The following is an 18,832-nucleotide window of genomic DNA, read 5'->3' as shown; positions in this document are numbered from 1 at the left end:
GTTTCACGTCAGCCATGGAGGGGTGCCAGTCTCTCTTCAAGAAAGAAATTGCCAGTCAGCTGCAAGGAGTGAAGTTCTCCAGCAGGGTACAGCTGTAGCACCTTTGGGACAATGCTTGAGACCATGTCTTCATGGCAACTCAGCCAGTGACAGATCACAGAGGGATAGCTGGCCATTTCTGCCAGACACGGGACTCCATGGGAATCTTTGTTCTGGGGCTCCATGCTGGGGCAGCTGAGACTTTCTCAGAACTGCACCAAAGCCTGAGGATCCTCCTGTCCAGTCCTCATTTCTCCTCGCTCTTCTTTCACGGGTGTCAGACCTGCATCATGGTATGAAAGTCCTCCCACCCTTACTCCTGTTCCTACTCCCTTTTTTCCTTCACAAGCCTTATCTGCAACAAATCTCTAGTACTGCTAACTCCATTGACATCTGCTTCCCAGGGCCCCTAACTGACATTCTTTTTTATGAGATTTAAGAGGGGCCAAATTAATCTGTAGAGACAGAAAGCAGATCAGTGGTTGCCTGGGCCAGAGGTCAGAGAGATCGGCTGCAGAGCCGCATGAGGAAATTTTGGGAGTAATGTAAATGTTCTATATCTTGATTGTCATGGTGGTTACACTGGTTTGTACATTTTGCCAAAAACTCATCGAAGTGTACAACTAAATAGGTGCTTTTATTGTATGCAAATTATACTTCAATAAAGATGCTTTTTAAAAGAATCTCTGCTTCCTAGAAATATCTAGAGTGTATGGTGGTTACAGGATTGTGTACATTTGTCAAATCAAAGAATTGTACACTAAAAGGAGGATTTTTGTATTATGTGTAAATTGTACATTCTTGAAAAAAAGAATGAATCAGGAAAATAAGTTTTACTGATTATCATGTGATTATTACTTAAAACAATTTTGTCATGTGTATGCAGGTGATACTCCAATGGAGAACTCACACTTCCTGACTTTAAAACTTAATACAAACCTACAGTAATCAAGAGTGTTGTACTGCCATAGAGAGACATGTAGACCAAAGGAACAGAAAAGAGAGACCAGAAATAAACCCTTGCATGCATGGTCAAATGATTTTAACAAGGGTGCCAAGACCATTTACAAGGGAAGGGCAGTTTTTACAACAAACGGTACTAGGAAAACTGGATATCCATATGCAAAAGAAGGAAGATGGCCCCCTACCCCACCACACACAAAAATTAACTCACAATGGATCAAAGTCCTAAATGTAAGACCTAAAATTATAAAACTCTTGGAAGAAAACAGGATAAAAGCTTCATGATACTGGATTTGGCAATGATTTCCTAGATCTGATGCAAAAAGCACAGGCAACAAGAGAAAAAATAAATTAGACTTCACGAAAATTTGAAAATTTCATATATTCAAACACACTGTCAACAGAGTACAAAGGCAACCCACAGAATAAGAGAAAAATATTTTCAAATTCTATATCTGATAAGGGATTAAGGACTTTCACCCAAAATAGAGTTATTAACAACAATAAGAGTTGTTCAAGAATAAGAAAACAAACAACCTGATTAAAAACTGGGCCAAAGACCTGAACACACACCTCATCGAAGACGATACACAGATGGCAAATAAGCATGTGAAAAGATGCCCCACCTCATACATCATCACGGAAATGTAAATTAAAACAATGAGATACAACTACGTACCTATCAAAATGGCCAAGACCCTGAACGCTGACAATGTGAAATGCAGGTGAGAATGCGGAGCAACAGGAGCTCTCATTATTTATAATTGCTTAAACTTAGAAGCAACCAAGATAACTTTCAGTGGGTAAATGGATAAACCATGGTACATCCAGATAATGGAATGTTATTCAGTGCTAACAATAAAAACAAACAAAACAGAAAATGAGCCATCAAACCATGAAAACACACGGAAGAATCTTAAACGCACATTACCGAGTGAAAGAAGACAGTCTGGAAGTCTACATACTGTGTGATTCCAACTATATGATATTTTGGAAAAGGAAAGACTGTGGAGACAGAAAGTGGTTGCCAGGGACTGGGAGGGCGGGGAATGGGGAGTTAATGTTTAATAGGTACAGAGTTTCAGTTTTGCAAGAGGAAGAGAGTTCTGAAAATGAATGTTGGTGATTGCACAACAGTACGAATGGACTTAATATCACTGAACTGTACACTTTAAAATCATTAAGATAGTCAAATTTTGTTATGCATATTTTACCACAATAAAAAATACTTTAAAAAAACTAATAGTTATATTAAAATTACATATATTTGTGTGTATATATATATATTTAAGTTATCTCCTCTAAGTATCAAATATGCTGGGCACCTCACTGACAAGGGGAATGGAAAGTCTTGGGTTCCAGGTAGTATTGAACAGTATTAATCATGAAAGGCTTCCTGGAGGAGGTGTAGTGATTAGGCCAAAGGAGCAGATTCCAGTGGTGAATGATTCTACCTCAGTGTCCATCTAGATCCTGCTTCTCACAGTTTCCAGGGAGATAGTTTCCAGGGAACTTGGAATACCCACATTGCTGTCACTTGGCAACCTGGAACTGGTGGCTGCCGCCACCTGCAACGTTCTTTCCAGCATCCTGGGCCCTCATCTCTGGCATGGGCTCTGCGCTGCCCGGGCAGCGGGGGCCCAGCCAGGGCGGCACATTCCACCTGCCTTCCTTCTCAGCCACTCACAGGCCTCACAGGAACAACTGAGATTCTTGTTGATGGCGGTAAGTCCACAGAAAGTGCTAGATGGACTGGGGGCAGGACATGGACAACCTCCAGCCCCAGAGGATTCTCCCATTTGCTCCATCCATGGAGGACCCTGGAGAACCCTGGGGTCCAGTGTGGATGGAACACAGTCCTGGATCTCAGGGGACTCGCAGCTAGTACAAGAGACAGAGCTCACCTCATTCTTTCAATACACAGATGTTAGTGTCCACTTTATATTGACAGCTGGGCCACAGACCAGGGGCCGGGGAGTGCAGAGCAGTCACTACTGGTGCCCCACTCACTCCTTAGCAGGCACCTCTATGGACCACAAGCTTCTTTCTCTAAACTCTACAATTCTCTTCCTGAGGGCTTTTCATGCCGCAAGAAGCAGCCCTTGACCTGTGGCAGATGGCAGTGAGTGAGCAAAACACCCCAGTTTCCTCATCTTCAATTGAAACAACTCTGAGACATGTCGTAACTCTGCTTCATAGGGTTGCCTGGCAGGACTGAACTCCAGGTGCTCAGAGGTAATACCTTTGCTGAGGGCACAACATGGTGGGCCAGTAACGCGAGTTGGTAAAGAATTACCAGTGACTGGGAAGAGTTCAGGAAAGCTTATTAGGGACACTGCTATAGGCAACAGCAGACCACACAGGCCAAAGGTGCCCGCATGAATGCCAGGGATGGGCGTACAGGGTCTTTAACTGAGGGGAGGGGGCTGTGCACACAAGGGGGAGGGGGTTGCATGATCAATTCATGCACAGGTACCTGATTGGTTTGTAAGATCTGTCAGGGACTTCTCTGAACAATAGGATTTAAGACTTTGGGAAGGGCAGGATGTGAGGCCTGTCAGTCTAGGGTATTGTGAGCAGGGCTATCCCCTGGGGCAATGAGTTTTGTTAGGGTAAACACACATCAAGAGAAGATGTTTTATATCTTGCAGAAATGCATGTATGCAAAGGTTCCTGCAGTGGGGAGTGGAGGTTAAGGTGTCTATAGGCTCCAGGCACACAAAGAGCCCAGGGGTAGGGGTTTGATGACTCCAGGGATTGCCAGCGGGCTCCACAACCTTTGCTTTATCACCTAACACTCATTGGCTGCCTTCCTTTCTCTCTCTCACTTCTCTACTCCCTTATTACTATTTCCTGGAATCAGCTTCCAAATAAACCACTCAAGTCCTGTCTCCTGTTGGCCTCTGAGGCAACCCAAGCTAACAGAGATGATGATGTATAACAGAGAACCAAACTTCTGTGAGATGTGAGCTAGAACCAACTGTATGCAAAGCAGTGGCCAAAACAGGGGAGCTGTCTGCCCAGATGCAGGCAACGGTCTGGGCGGGTAGGGGCATTGTCTTTAAAAAACTTAAAAGCAGTAATAAAATGGAGCAACAGCCAGTCTGCTTTTTATTATCACCATGAACCAGCCATTCTAATCAACTTCAGTGACAAAATTCTCCTCCCTACTAAGGCTGATAGCTCTGGCCCCTACCCGCCTCTCGGCACCCCACTGAGGCCAACAGCACTGAGGAGAGAGTAACTGATTGTGGGCGGAGGAGATGGGGGAAGGTCTCATTCATGATGCAGCATGGACGCTCTAATCACACAGTACCAGCTGCCTTTCACCCCTCCATGCCTTTGCATATGCCATTCTCTTTTACAGGAACAACTTTTATTTCACTCCCAATTTTCCAAATAAAGTTCAGTGCAGTTGGAAATCTCTTCCTCCAAGAAGCCTTCCCTGACCCCCAGCCTGAATTAGATGTCTCCTCTAGGTCTGCACAGTCCTCCAAGTGTCCCTCTACCATGGCAGTTTTCACACTGGATTACCTCTGTCTGTAATTTTTTTTAACCAGTAGACAGCTCCATAGAGGCAGGAACTACAGATTGGTCATCTGGTCCTTTCTTATATAGACACTTGAGAATGGGGCTGCTACTGGGTGGGCACTTTTGTGCAGTGCACAGCCTGCATCACCATCCACGGCAACCCAGCCTATGGAGGTTTACTGAATAGATGGGAATTTTCAATAACTGGGGAAGGATACTGCAAGCAAAAGGGACAGAGCAAGCAAGAGCAGGGAGCTTAAAAGTGCAGAGCCTCTCAGTAGAAAAAACACACAGCTTTATGTCACAGGCATCACTAGAGTGTGGTCAACATACCTGCACTCCAGCTCAAACCAGCTCAGCCAGAATCTCTGCAGATGGGGTTCAGGAATCTGGGCATCCCAGGGAACCCCAAGAACACCAAATTTGAAAATGTACAGGGCCAGCTAACAAAGTGAGTGGTAGACTGCAAAGGGGGTGAGACTGGCCCAACTGGGCTGAGCCCAGGCCAATCATTCATTCCTTCTTTCAGTAAGTAAGTATACATTGTGCCAGGAAGGCACAGGTATACCTATGCACGAGACAGACACGGTCCCTTCTTCCTTGTCACAATTTAGTGGGAAGACAGTCATTAAATAATCGAGCAAATAAATACCTAATAAAGTGTCAGGTTGTGATTAATGCTTTGCAAGAAAGCAGGGTAAAAGGTTAAAGAGTAGGAGGTTATTTTGGATGGGGTGTCAGGGAAGCCCTCTGCTGAGGCTGATAGGAGGTGAAAGGAGTCACTTAAAATGAAAGACCAAACCACGCAGATGTTTGGGGAAAGAGCAGTGCAGGCAGAGAGAGTACATGCAAAGGATTAGACCAGGGTGGAGGCAGTGTAGGTGGTAGGAAGTGGTCAGATTCAGAATATATTTTGAGGGTAATGTGGGAGTGAAAGAAGAGGAAAGTTGAGGTTACTGGAGTTAAGAGTGCAGGGGATGAGAAGAGAGTTGGAGGAGATGATGTTAGAGAAAGGTGGGGATGGGGAGCACAGATCATATGAAGGTTCTTGCAGACCATGGGAAGTACTTAGTTTTCTTTCAAATGTGATGGGAGCCTGGAAGCATTTTGAGCAGAGGAGGGATGTGATCTGGCGTGTGTTCTAACAGAATCTTTAGTTGCAGTGGGTAGAACAGGCTTTAGGGAGACAGAGATGGAGTAAGACAGTTTAGAGACTGTGCAGACATCCAAGTGAAAGATTATAATGGCTTGCAGCAGGGTGCTGACAGGGATGGGGAAACTAAATTTATTTTAATAAAAACAGTAAGTGGATTTCAAGAAACCTGTTGAAGAAATAATAGGTGTTAAGAATCATGAAGGAGACAGACAAACAAATGACTGAAATTTGGTAGTGGATCAGGAGCGCCAGCTCTGCAGCTCTGTCTTTACAGCAAGCAGCTTCCAAGCTGGTTTTAGTTATCGGCAAAACAGGAATGGTAATGGAATATACCTCAAAAAGTTTTTGATGGGGTAATGTAAAATTTTTTGCATAGGATCTAGCACGCAATAAACATTTAACAAATGTTTCCCTAGGAGACAGACTGCTAGGTTGCAGTGCCATCTCTGCCTCTCCCTCATCTTGGTCAAATTTACCCCTCTATGCCTCTGTTTACCAATCTGTAAAATGGAGCTATCAAATACCAACTTTAGAGGGTTGGCTTGTGAGGACTGAATACATGAATACAAGTAAAGCATTTAGAATAATGTGGCGCGTGGCAAGCGCTGCCTGAATGCCAACTATTATTCTGAATATATTTTAGCCCAATTTCATAATCTCTTCCCCCACCAGCAAAAGCGCCCACCTCATTCTGCAGATGGGAAGTCTGTGGCTGAGAACAAGGTAGCCTTTCCTCAACTACCTGCGTGTAGCGGTCCTGCCCGCTACGGGGAAGATGGAGACACCAGTTCTGACCCCCCAGGGGTCCCGCCCCGTCCGCGCTCTGCCCGCAGGAACCTTTAAGTGTCGCGCGCCTGTTTCCAGCCGGGCGCGCTGGCGCAGCAGTGCCGGCGCTGGAAGCTACTTCCGGCGGCCGCGTCCCCACCCCCGGGAGTCTCCATCTCCATTTTGGCTGCGCAGGCGGAGACGCGAGCAGGATCAGCTGAGGAGCCAAGCGGAGTCAGCTCTCCTGTGAGAGCGGAGAAGGCTCACCGCACTCTCTCCCTTCCTTCCTCCGCCCGCAGAAGCCGGGGGCGCACATGGCGGGCCTGGAGGTGCTGTTCGCGTCGGCGGCGCCGGCCATCACCTGCGCGCAGGACGCGCTCGTCTGCTTTCTGCACTGGGAGGTGATCACGCACGGCTACTACGGCTTGGGTGCCGGCGACCAGGTACGCTGCGGAGCCGACCTGGGGCAGGGGGTGGGGGTGGGGGCAGTTAAGGTGTCTTCTGCCCAAACCCGAAGTACTGGAGGCTTGGTGCAGAGTGCCTGCCCTTCCTCCCAAGTCCGGGCCCTGGGGCTCATGACACCATTGGTACCTATAGTCTGCGGGTCGGGGAGGTGCTGTCCTGTCCCAGCCCACCTGGCCCAACATGAATTGAAAAGCCAAGGACAGGAAGTCTCCCAGGTCGGGATTGTGGGAATCTGGCATTGAGACAGGGGTGCAGCTCCCCTGAGCACCCCTCACCTACCCGAACTCCGCCAAGCTCCTTCCCACGCAGCTGGCGGGGTTGGGCGGGGTTCGGGGAGAGTGATGAGCTGTACTCAGGTCTACCCTCGTACGGTACTCCAGCGCCCACCAGATACCTGGATCCAAGCACGGGTATAGGGATGAGCTTGGACCAACTCAGCTCTAGGCAAGGGCCCAGAGAACTCACACGCCCTTCAGCCTTTACTGAAGGGCCCAGTGCAGCCCATTCATTGTTGTCATCTTCAACTCAGGCTCTGGGAAACAACCACCTCCCACATTCGTACACACATGCACCCTGGGTGTGAGGGCCAAGTAAGTTTCCTTCCTCACAGCTGCCCCTACAGGACCAGCCCCTCCTGCTCTCCCATCCTCAGGCTCTGTCTCTTACAGCTGGGGGCCTCATTGTCATCCCCACACAGTCCCAGGACTGCTGGGCTTAGCCTACCTCACTGATTCCTTGCTGTAGCATTCTCCCATCTTCCCTGCCCCTTCCCCTTGAGTCTCCCTCCACACGTCATTGTACACATCAGAGAAAGTACCCTCCCAGCCACTGTCTCTTGTACACACACTCGGGACTCTAAGCCTGTCCGTCACTGTTGCTCTGTTCTCACTCTCAGAACCTAGACCTGCTCTGGGGAGCAATTCACTCTTTTCCTCTTCACTCCTTTCATCTTATGGTGAGATTTTAACCTTACTCTCATTTCTAACTACTTTAGTTCTCTAACTCCCTAATCCTTTTCTAGTTTCTCAGGTATACATTGAGAATCTTAATTTTTCCTCTCCTAACACAGAGCTTTGGGGATCCCTCCTCAAACACGGTTTACACATCCCAAGCTCTTAGAGCCAGGTTCTCCACCCCACCCCCACTGCCCCCTTTCTCTGTCCCTTAGAACTAGTGACCACGACCACCACACCCCCTCACATTTTATGCTTGCCAGTGGGAATCAGAATCACAAGAACTGTCATGGCTTTCTGGCTCTTTTCTCCCCCCAGACCTCAAGTGGCTCACTGGGACCCCAGATACACACTCTTATCTCCCCCACCACCTCCTGGCTCACGTATACTTCATGCCTCACACAGACTCTAGGATTGGCGATAAGGCTGGAAAAGAAGGACCAGCCTTTCACACACACACACAGACAGCTGGAAGCAGAAACCATTTCTTCCTCCCTGATGCCTCTGTTCCCGGCCTTTCTGTTCACCCTGCACTTTGTTCCATTTACCTTGCCTTTCAACATTTCAGACCTTAAGACCAGGTAAAGGTGGGGCCCACATTCACGAGTGGTAGGTGTCCCCTGTCGGTGCATAGGCTCTCCCACAGAAACCTTGTCTCCTCAGTTGCCCCATTCCAGCTTTCGAATCTTTAACAGCTCTTTCACTTGCCCCAGGCATTTCATTTCATCTCTTCCTGGGACGTTTTCCTAGGAAGCTGGTGTGTACGGTGGTGCGGGAGGCAATGGGATTGGAGAGGGGGTAACCTTGGGGCCCCTCATTGGCTCTCAGCTCCCCACCACCACACACACACCCCTTGTCCTGTCCTTCAGACCTAACAGGTCTGCCCTGCTCTCTCCCCTGCTCATGTGCCCCTCTCCTTACTGTCAGCTAATACCGTTAGCAGCTTGTCCCCCAGGACCAGGAGCTTGTTACAAAGGGCCTGCGTGACTCCCTGCTCTTCTCCCCTTCCACAGACACATATCAGCACTGCACATCCACTCCCACCACTTGTCCCCTCACAGATCCTGTCAGCAACTCTGTCTGAGTCAGTTGGGCAGCTTTGGGACATCATTTCCTGTAGGTCATTGGCTGATGACTGAATCCCAAAGGTCCATCCAATTCCACTCTGTTCATGGTGCCATGTGTTGAGTTCATGCAGGCCAGAAAAAAGATGCTGGCTCCAGACTTCTTAGGGGTGGCCAGCGAGAGTGGGGATGAGGGGTTTAGAAGGCACTGCCCACTGTCTTATCTGTCCACCCTAGCGCTAGGTCGTGCAGGCCCCCCGGGGGTGGGCGTTTGTGCCGTGCACAGTAGTGTGGCACGTGCGTGCTTTTGCCTCTCTCTGCCCTTTAAGTGTTTCTGGAGCTCAAGTTGCACCCGTCCTCCTCTCATTTCTGCTTAGTCTACTTTCATTCAGAGTGGAAGCCATTTGGAGGAGCATCTTTCCTATTAGTTTACTTCAGAGAGGGTTTAATTTTCTAGCCTGGGGCCAGCAGACCCAGCTGAGACCCTCAGTGTTTGCCAAGTTCAAAATATATTTCTTTGCCTCTCCGCCTAACTTCTGCTTCCCACCCTTCTGGGGGTGATAAGAGAGAGAGGAAGGTCCTGAAATTGTGTACTTGCTCATTTAATATATTGACAGTTAAATAGAAAGTGAAGTTGTCTGCTTTTCTCTTTAGTTTTGTCTCCTCTGGTGCAGGGGAGTTGTGTACATAAAGCTTGATTAGAAGAGCAATGCAGTATTTGAATTTGGATTTCTTTACTGAAGTCAGCACCACTCCTCACAAGAGTTTTACAGCTGTGTCAGGTGGTTTAGATGGCAAGAGGGTAGAGATGGCTATTGACTTAAGTTAGAGACTTTTGTTTGCTGTTGTAGGAATCTAAGGATTATAATGAGAGAATGCCCAAAATGATCTTTGGATGCATTTTAAGCCAGGGACACTGAAATGAACTCATGGCCATTAAAGAATGCTTCCAGCCCCAGGATTTTGCCTAAGGGGACAACTGTCTTTACTTTTGGGAAGCCTGTCTTGTGGACCTAGTTGGAAAAAAATCTCCAGCCATAGTCTGGGCAACCAGGAGCTCTGAATGCCAAACCCAGCTCTGCACCTGACTTGCCATGACCTGGGGCAATTCTCAGCCCCTTTCGGCCCTTAGATTTTTTTTCCATCTGACTAAGTTAAGCTATCCAACTGTGTACTTTGGGTACTTTCCAATTGTAGCTTTCTGGAAAGTCTAATACTTGATGTCCCAGTCTAGAGTTGAATGCCGTGTTTGACCTGATATCACCAGGGCCAGTCTCTCTGAGTGCCGTCTGTTTTCCCATATCAGGGCAGCCCTTGAACTGGGGACCACTGGTTCCACTGCACTGAGAGGCAGTAGCCTTACCAGACCCCAGGATTGTCTCTTGCTCTGGAAACCAGAGGTTATAGGATAGTAAGTAGGCTGAATTATTTATATTCCAAGAAGAAGTTCTACTTGGTTGAGTGCTGTACATGGAGGATATAAATATACATTCAGAGGCCCTTGATAGAACAAAGACATGTTACCAGATTCTTGGCTTCCAGAGTAAACTTTAAATCCATGGCACTAAACATGTTACGGGAAGTTCACCCAGGTGGCGGTGGGGATCATTTCTCTTTCTCACTTAGCAGAGGGGACTGATTAAGTTTCACTTTTGTTTTCCATCACTCTCCTTTCTCTGCTTCAGGCCTCTGAGTTTCCTTGTCGTTCTGCCAGGTTTGAAACCATGCCAGTTGTAACATCTTGAATTTCATTTGGAACCACTTCTCCCCAACCTCCATTTGATTCCTTAGTCCCAGAGGTGACCCAAGAGGAGAGGCTCACAATCTCCACTCCTGGCCTCCCGTTGTCATTGGGGTGTATGAGGTCTGGGTTGTTGAACCTTTGTCTTTTGCTGCTGTTTTTCATCTTTGGTCCCACTCTCTCCCACTATATTCTCATGAATACAGATCTTCTCAGTCCTCTTGCTCCATGTTTAGCTGTAGAACTATGGATCTGTGAAAACTATATATAGTTTTTAGTGTTTCAAATTTTTTACATAAATTGTACCCAGCTGTAAATCTTATTTTTTCTTGACTTTTCTTTAAGTTGTAGTGTTTACTTTTATCTCTAATACTGCCATTAGATCTAGTTTGTTCCTTCTCACTGTTATACAGTATTCCACTGTGAGCATATTTTGCATTTTACCTCCCCTTGGGTGCCCAGAACTAGGTTTTGATGATTCCTTGTCATATTCCCTGCACAGAATTTCTTCCAGGAGTGGAGGTTTTGGGTCATGGGGTGTTGGCTCATCTAATTACACTGAATGTTAGATTGCCCTCCAGAGGGGTGTCTTAAGTGTGACTCGCCACCAGGAGGTTGTCATTCTCCTCTTACCCACACGAACACCTGGCAAAAAATGGAAAAATGGATAAAAGCAGTCTGATGGGTGGAACCTGGTATCTCATATTTCAACCTACGCTTCTCTGAGTGCTGGTAAAATTGAACAACCCTTTATTCACTGTTAGCTGCTCTAATCTTTTGCTTGTTTATACCTTTTGCCTGTTTTTCAAGTGGGTTCCCATTGTCTATTGTTCATTTTCCAGGCATTCTCTTTTTGTACTAGTTACTAATTCTTTTCATTTGCAGCCATGGCACATAGCTCATCCTAGCCCGGGGCTGCCTGTTCTCTTTGTCTAGTGTCTTTTGTTCATTTGAAGCTTTAAATTATGAGCAGTGTCAAAAGACAGCACTTTTTTTCTTTTGTGGATCTTGTTTAAGAAATCTTCCCCCTCCCCAGAAATCACTGTATTAATTTTTACTATGGAAATAGTTTGAGAATTTTTTCTCAAACTTAATGTGTAAAAGGAAAGTTCTAGGATTATTATCTTTTTTTTTTTAAAGGAAAACATCACAACTCACAGTGATGCATTTTTACACCCACTAGGTTGGCAAAAATTTTTAAACTGAACAGCAGCAATATTGCTGACCACGTGGAACAAGAACTCTCATACACTGCTTGTGGGAGTGTAAATCCATACTTCTTTGGAAAACAATTTGACTTTATCTTTTATAAATTAAAAGTTCTTCCCCTAGGCATACCCTGTACAAATTCATCCATATGTGTACTAGGAGATGTGTACGAGAATGTTCATAGCAGCAGTGTTTATAATATCAAAGTCAATAAGTTGGAAATACTCCAAATGTCCATCAACAAGTGAGTGTGTAACTTGCAGCGTATTCACACAGTGGTACGCTGTGAGGCTGTGACCTGTGTAGCAATGGAATGTTACACGGTGAGGCAACTATAAAGTGCATTGACATGGATGGACCTCAAAATAGTATCGAATGAAAAAGGCAAGTGATAAAAGTGATGCCATTTATATAAAATTCAAAGACATTTGAAATAATATATTTTTAGGGTTTGTGTATAGCAATGCAACTATAAGGGAAAGTAAAGAAATCTCTGAAAATACAGACTAGCGATTACCCGTGAGGGAGGAGGAGGAAGCTTCATTGGGGTACACTACTCGAGGCTTTAGCAGAATTAGCCAAGGTCTGTTTCTTAAGCTGGTTGTCGATACATAGATGTCCATTTTATAATTCTTTTTTAATCTTATACATATGCTATATTTTCTGTTTATATGAAAGTTGTTCATAATTTTTGTTAAACCACTATAGTAGTTTGAAGAGGGGTACATAGAACCTGTATTTTTAGTCAACACTGCATTGATCCTATTGCAGATGGCCCAAGTACCAGACTTTGGGAAGCACTGTCTTAGGATTTCACAGTATCCCTTGAGATGATTGGCCTTATTCTTGGCAGAGGGATGGACAGGAGATTAGTATTAAACCATGGCTACAGATTCTTGACAGGTTCCAGTGCTATGTCACCAAAGCAGTCAGATATGAGGAAGGAGCACTGGGGCGGGATTTCAGAGACCCCAGACCTCTAACTCGCTCTAGGACCTTGAACATTTTACTTCTGACCTCTGTGTCCTCATTTGTGAAGTGGGGGAGTGGGATTAGATTATATGTAAGGTCCTTTTTAGATCTGAGGTCATGATCTTCCTCCTCTCATTTCTGGTGTCTTCTCAGCCCGGTCCCAATGATAAGAAATCAGAACTGCTGCCAGCTGAATGGAACAACAATAAAGACCTGTATGTCCTCCGGTATGAGTCTAAGGATGGGTCCAGAAAGCTCCTTGTGAAGGCTGTCACCGTGGAGAACAGCATGATCATCAACGTGCTGGTGAGTCTCTAGCACACGGAGGGGTCTGCTGGTGGGCGTGGACTTTGGGATCGCCTGTTTGAAACCCATTGGATCAACAGCCCTAAATGTTTGTGAAGCCTTTACCCAGTGATCCTGCTTTGGAACTCTATTCTGAGGCCAGAACCCTAAATATAGAAACACTTTGTATTCAGAGATATCACTGCCTAGTGTTGTAAAAGGAGGGACTTTTCATCACAGGAGGGTGCTTGAGTAAATTAAGGTAAATCCATCTAGAGACAACCTGAAAGAAAAAAGCTTATTGTGGCCCCAGGGGGCTACTTGTAGTTCTTTAGGTAAGCCTAGCTTTCTGCTGCCTTGGAGTCTTTACACCCCTGCTTTCTGTGCTGGAAAGCCCTTCCTCTCCACCATTGCCACCTCACAGAGATCCCTTCCTGTAGCCTGCTGACTCCTCGTTTTTCACTTACTCAAAAAGATCGGTCCTGACTGCTTACTTTCATCTGCCAGAAAAATCTAAATTATGCCTCTGCTTCATCATCTTATTTACCTGCCTGGTGCGTAACACAGTCTGTAATTAACCTACTTACTTGTGCTGTGGTATAATATTTGTGTTCTGCCACTGGACTGCGACCGCCATGAGGGCAGTGACTCTCTTTTTTGAAGTTTTGTCCTGGTTGTCTGTGTTCATATAAAAGTATCATGCAGTCTGTATGTGCTGCGCTTTGCTTTTTTTTTACCCAGTATGTTTTGGAGGCCTTTACGTGACAATGCATATAGCTGTACCTTGTTCATTTTAACCACTGTGTCGTATTCCATAACACTGCAATTTATTTCTTCCTCTCCCTTTTGATGAACATTTAGATCTTGTATCAGACAGGGTTCTTAGTTATAAACAACAAAATCCCCTCAGGTTTTTATTTAAACAGTTGGGTTTATTAAAAGAACTGAGATAGCTCATTGAATTGTTGGAAGGGCCAGAGAAACAGGTACAAGGCTGGACTTCCAGTGCACTGCCCCAAACCACTGCTGCTGCCACCACCCCAGGGCATTAGGTACTGGCTGACTGCCAACCCTGGTGCTCCTTCTCATGAGCCACTGATATTGTGACCCCTGCTGCCTCTGTTGCTGCCCTCATTAACAAGATGTCTGCCCTTTACTCAGCTTGTGTATCCATGTTGCCCATCTCCAAGTTGAAGTCGTGCATCCATTTGGTGCCCCAGTTACATGCCCGTGTCCAAGCTGCAAAAGAGCCTGGAAAGTAGGTTTTCTGGGCTCTGCCTCAGAAAGGCATAACCCTAAATCAGAGAAGTTCTCAAGCATTAGAAGTGTATTTCACCTATTACAGACAGTCCTTATGTGTGTCTCTCTGTGCACATATGTATTTCTTTAGGTTGATGATTAAATTGTTCCTCTCTCCCCACCTGCCCCCTCACTCACTAGACCAGAAATACCCCAGTCTCTCATTTTCTATTTTCATTTTTCTAGGAATGTGGCTCACAGCAAGTGTCAGACTTGACCCTGAACTTGAATGATTATATCGATTCAGAACACCTGATTGACTTCCACAGGTATTTCTAAGTGATGACTTTTCCCTGGGAAAAAGAAGAGAGAACCAATGGCCAGATGTAAGGAACAGAGTTGAGGTGTCCAGAGAATCGAGGAAGGTTAACAGAAGAGTCCTTCTCTCTTGGGCGCAGTCACTTCTCAGTTCTCTTTTCTGTTTTTAATTTATTTGAAGAAAAGAATCACATGGCAAATGCCACATGAAGTAACATGTTGCAATCAAGAGTCCACACATCTACCCCTGTAGGGTAGAGATGGGGCCAGGTCAGTGGAGTTAGAGTGAGATCCTGGGAAAAAATATACCTAATCTGGTTTCCACTCCACCCCCTAATTTTTTTTTAATAGACTTATTTTTTAGAGCAGTTTTAGGTTCACAGCAAAATTGAGCAGTAAGTGCAGAGAGTTCCGGTGAACCTCCCACTTGCCCTGAACTCTTAGCATCCTGCACCAGCGTAGTAATTTGTTGTAAGTGATGAACATATGCTAAAACACATTATCACCCAAATTTCACTCTTGAAATTTCATTCTTGGTGGTGTTGGAACGTGTTTACTTTTATAAGAAACTGTCAAGCTGTCTTCCAAAGTGGCCGTACCATCTTGCATTTGCACTTGCAGTGAATGAGAGTTCCTCTTGTTCTACATCCTGTCAGTGTTTCGGTGTTTCAGATATTGTCCATTCTAACAGCTGTGTAACAGTATCTCATTTTTGTTTTAATTGGCAGTTCCCTGATGGCGTATGATGTTGGGCATCTTTTCATATGCTTATCTGCCACTTGTGTATCTTCTTTGGTGAGGTGTCTGTTCAGGTCTTTGGCCCATTCTTTTAATTGAGTTGTTTTCTTACAGTTGAGTTTTAGGAGTTCTGTGTATATTTTGGATAACAGTCATAAATCATATCTGTTTTGCAAATATTGTCTTCTAATCTGACTTCTCATCCTCTTGACTTTTTATTTTGAAATTTGCAACCCAGCAGAAAAGATGGTTTGCAAAAATATTACAGTAAACACTCACATACCCATCACCTAAGTTCACAAATTTTTAACATTTTGCCACATTTGCTTAGTTTTTCTGTATGCTTTTTGTTCTTGAACCATTGGAGAATTATTTCCAGACTTTATGAACCGTGACCTGTAAGTATTTGAACATGTATCTCCTTGTTCTTACATGGATGTCCTCCTGTATAACCTTAATACAGTATCACACTCAGGATATGTAGCATTGATACATTAGTATCATTTAATACACAGTCCATGTTCCGATTTCTGCAGTCATTCCAGTAGTGTCCTTTTTACCTAGTCTTTTGGTTTAGGTTTGAGGTATTTTTTATTATACAACCAAGTATCATACATTGCATGCACTTGCATGTCAGTTCCTCAGAGAAGCTTCCGCTGGTCCCCCCGCATTTGATGTTCGAGACAACCTCTGAAGCATTCAAGAAGTGGGTATTTTATGATTAACTTTTTAGAGTTGGTCTCACCTATTAGCGTGGGATCTCCTTGAAGGCAGGGTCTGAGTCTGGGTTACACAGTGGACAAAGGAGTAAAGGAGTGGAGTGAGGCCAGGCCTGGCCTTGCAGAGCTGCTCATCTGGGTGCTCCCACACCGTGACCCCACCTCACCCCTTAAGGGGCTAAGGGAGGTACACTTCAAGTGCAGTCTCTCTCTTGACTTTTTATTCTAGAATTTCATTGGGAGAGAAACTGTCAAAACCTTGGAAGCAGCCAGGCCTGTACACCAGGCTGTTCATGCTCCTTAGAGGATTTAGTCCTCTCAGCAGTACGTCAAGAAATGGTGGTAATGTCTCCATTCTTTTTTTTAAATAACATTTGTTAGAGTTCTGTGCATGTTGGTGTGTGTTTTGGTTTGGTTTTTGATTACTGTGAAATAAGACAATTGTACTACTACCTGAGAATGTTGTCCTGAGAAAGAAATGAAATGTCAACACAGAATGCTTAGTGCTGGGCCCAGTTCTTAATAAATATGCAAAGGGAAAAAAATCTGATCACCAGGAATCACCTCCATGAAAACTGAGGCTCTGAGAGCTGGGATATTGATCTGCCTCCTGATCATAAGACCCTCCCTCTCTCCTCTGCCTTTCTGCCAGCAGCACTGGGCTGCCCACTTCTGGCCTCCTTCCTCCATCTGGCCCTCCTTGTTAGGTCTTCCTGGCATGGCACGTCTGTTCCAGGTAGGAATTTGTGCTCCTAGTTGAGCAAACTGATTAGCTAAGGAGTATAAACCTGTTCCTTCCTGCCATGCCTCTTAGGATGAAAGGCTGTCTTTTGCTACTATGGAAATGGCAGTTCTACTAAAGTTTAGAAATCATGTGATAACTTCTTCTTCAGGACTTGGCAGTTTTTGAATCAGATCTGACTTCTACAGGTAAACCTCTTACGTAGGGAGATCGAAGGCCTTCCACCTATATCACACACAGCTCATCCGAAAGGAAAGAGGAGTTAGATTTATCCCCTCTCCCCAGTTTGGTCAGGGAAACAACACTGTGCCCAGAGTTCTGTGTTCTAAGTAGGAACCTAATCTTTGTAGAGACATATGGACCACAGGCCCTTAGAGCTTCCAAACCATCATAGATCTTACACTTTTTAAGCTTGGCATTCTTTATTCAACCACAGTGTTCTTTAGGATTCTGGTGGAAAGGGTAGGGGCAGCAAATAGAGATCCTTGTTCCCCATCCCCTTGGCTTTCTCTGTTGCCTTCCCTGGTCTGCCTTCCGTGCCAGAGAAAACCTGAAACCATTGATCTAGTCTAATCTCAATGATTTTATGGTTATATAATACATTTATTTTTTAAATAAACTTTTTATTTTGAGGTAATTTAGACTTACATGCAGTTGTAAGATATGCTGCAGAGAGACTTTTGTATCCTTTATACATTTTACCTCAATGATAATATTGTATAAAACTGTACTTAATATTACAATGAGGATATTAATATTGATACAATGACATAATGCATTTCCATCACAAGTGTCCTTCCTGATGCTTTTTCATACCCACATCCACGCCCTCTCTCCACCTCTAACCACCAGCAACCATCATTTATTCTCGATTTCTAAAATTTGGTCATTACAAACATGTTATATAAACAGAGTCATACAGTACGTAGCTTTTGGGATTGGCCTTTCTCACTCAGCATAATACCCTTGTGATCCATCTGAGTTGTTGCATCAGTGGCTTGTTCCTTTGTATTGCTGAATGGTATTTCATGGTATGGTATTCATGGAATTTCAGTTTGTTTAGCCTTTCACTAGTTGAAGGACATCTGAGCTGTTTCATTTTTTGCTGTTACAAATAAAAGTACTCTGAACATTCATGTACAGGCTTTTGTGTGGATGTAATACTTATTTCTCTGCAACAAATGCCCAAGAGTTCATTGGTAATTGCATGTTTCAATTGTTAAGAAACTGCCAAACAATTTTCTATGTCCACCAGTAATAGTTTCTCTGTGTCTTCACCAGTTTTTGGTGTTATCACTATTTTTTATTTTAGTTATTCTGATGTATAGTAATATTTTATTGTGTTTTTAATTTGCATTTCCCTGTTGACTAATGAGAGTTCCTTATATATTTCAGATGCAAGTCCATTGTTGGAAGTTGGCTTGTAAATGTTTTCTCCCAGCCTGTACTTTGTTTTTTCATTCACTTAACAAGGTCTTTTGCAAACAAAAGTATTTTATTTTGTTGATAGCTATTTGATCAGTTTTTGCTTTTATGGGTCAAGCTTTTGGTATCAAATGTAAGAACTCTTTGCCTACTCTTAGATCCCAAAGATTTTCTCCTATTGTTTTCTGAACATTTTATAGTTTTATGTTTTTAATTTAAGTCTGTGGTCTATTTTAAATTAATTTTTGTATAAGGTGTATGGTTTAGAGACAGTTCATTTTCTTGCCTATGGATGTCCAATTGCTCCAACACCATTTGTTACTCCTTCATTGAATTGCATTTGCAACTTTATTAAAAATCAGTTGCCTGTACTTGTGTGGGTCTTTTTCTGGATTCTCTGATTTTTCCGTTGATCTTTGTGTCTATTCCTCTGCCAGTATCACAGTATTTATTATTGTAGCTATATAGTAGACCTTAATATTGAGTGCAATGATTCCTCCCACTCCTT

General features: G+C 44.4%; 1 protein-coding gene across 1 annotated transcript in view; it reads left to right on the top strand.

Annotated features, from left to right (window-relative positions):
- Positions 1–6,596: 6,596 nt before the first annotated feature.
- PSMF1 (proteasome inhibitor subunit 1) overlaps positions 6,597–18,832 on the top strand; it is a 35,372-nt gene continuing 23,136 nt past the window's right edge. Inside the window, exons 1-3 of the mRNA XM_032462016.1 lie at positions 6,597–6,897; positions 13,012–13,164; positions 14,629–14,711. Coding sequence (XP_032317907.1) covers positions 6,769–6,897; positions 13,012–13,164; positions 14,629–14,711 — 365 coding nt within the window. The 5' untranslated portion in view covers positions 6,597–6,768. The remainder of the gene's footprint in view (positions 6,898–13,011; positions 13,165–14,628; positions 14,712–18,832) is intronic.

This window comes from Camelus ferus, chromosome 19, assembly GCF_009834535.1.
Source record: "Camelus ferus isolate YT-003-E chromosome 19, BCGSAC_Cfer_1.0, whole genome shotgun sequence".
Taxonomy (NCBI): Eukaryota; Metazoa; Chordata; class Mammalia; order Artiodactyla; family Camelidae; genus Camelus; species Camelus ferus.
This window is presented reverse-complemented; position numbering and strand designations above follow the sequence as displayed.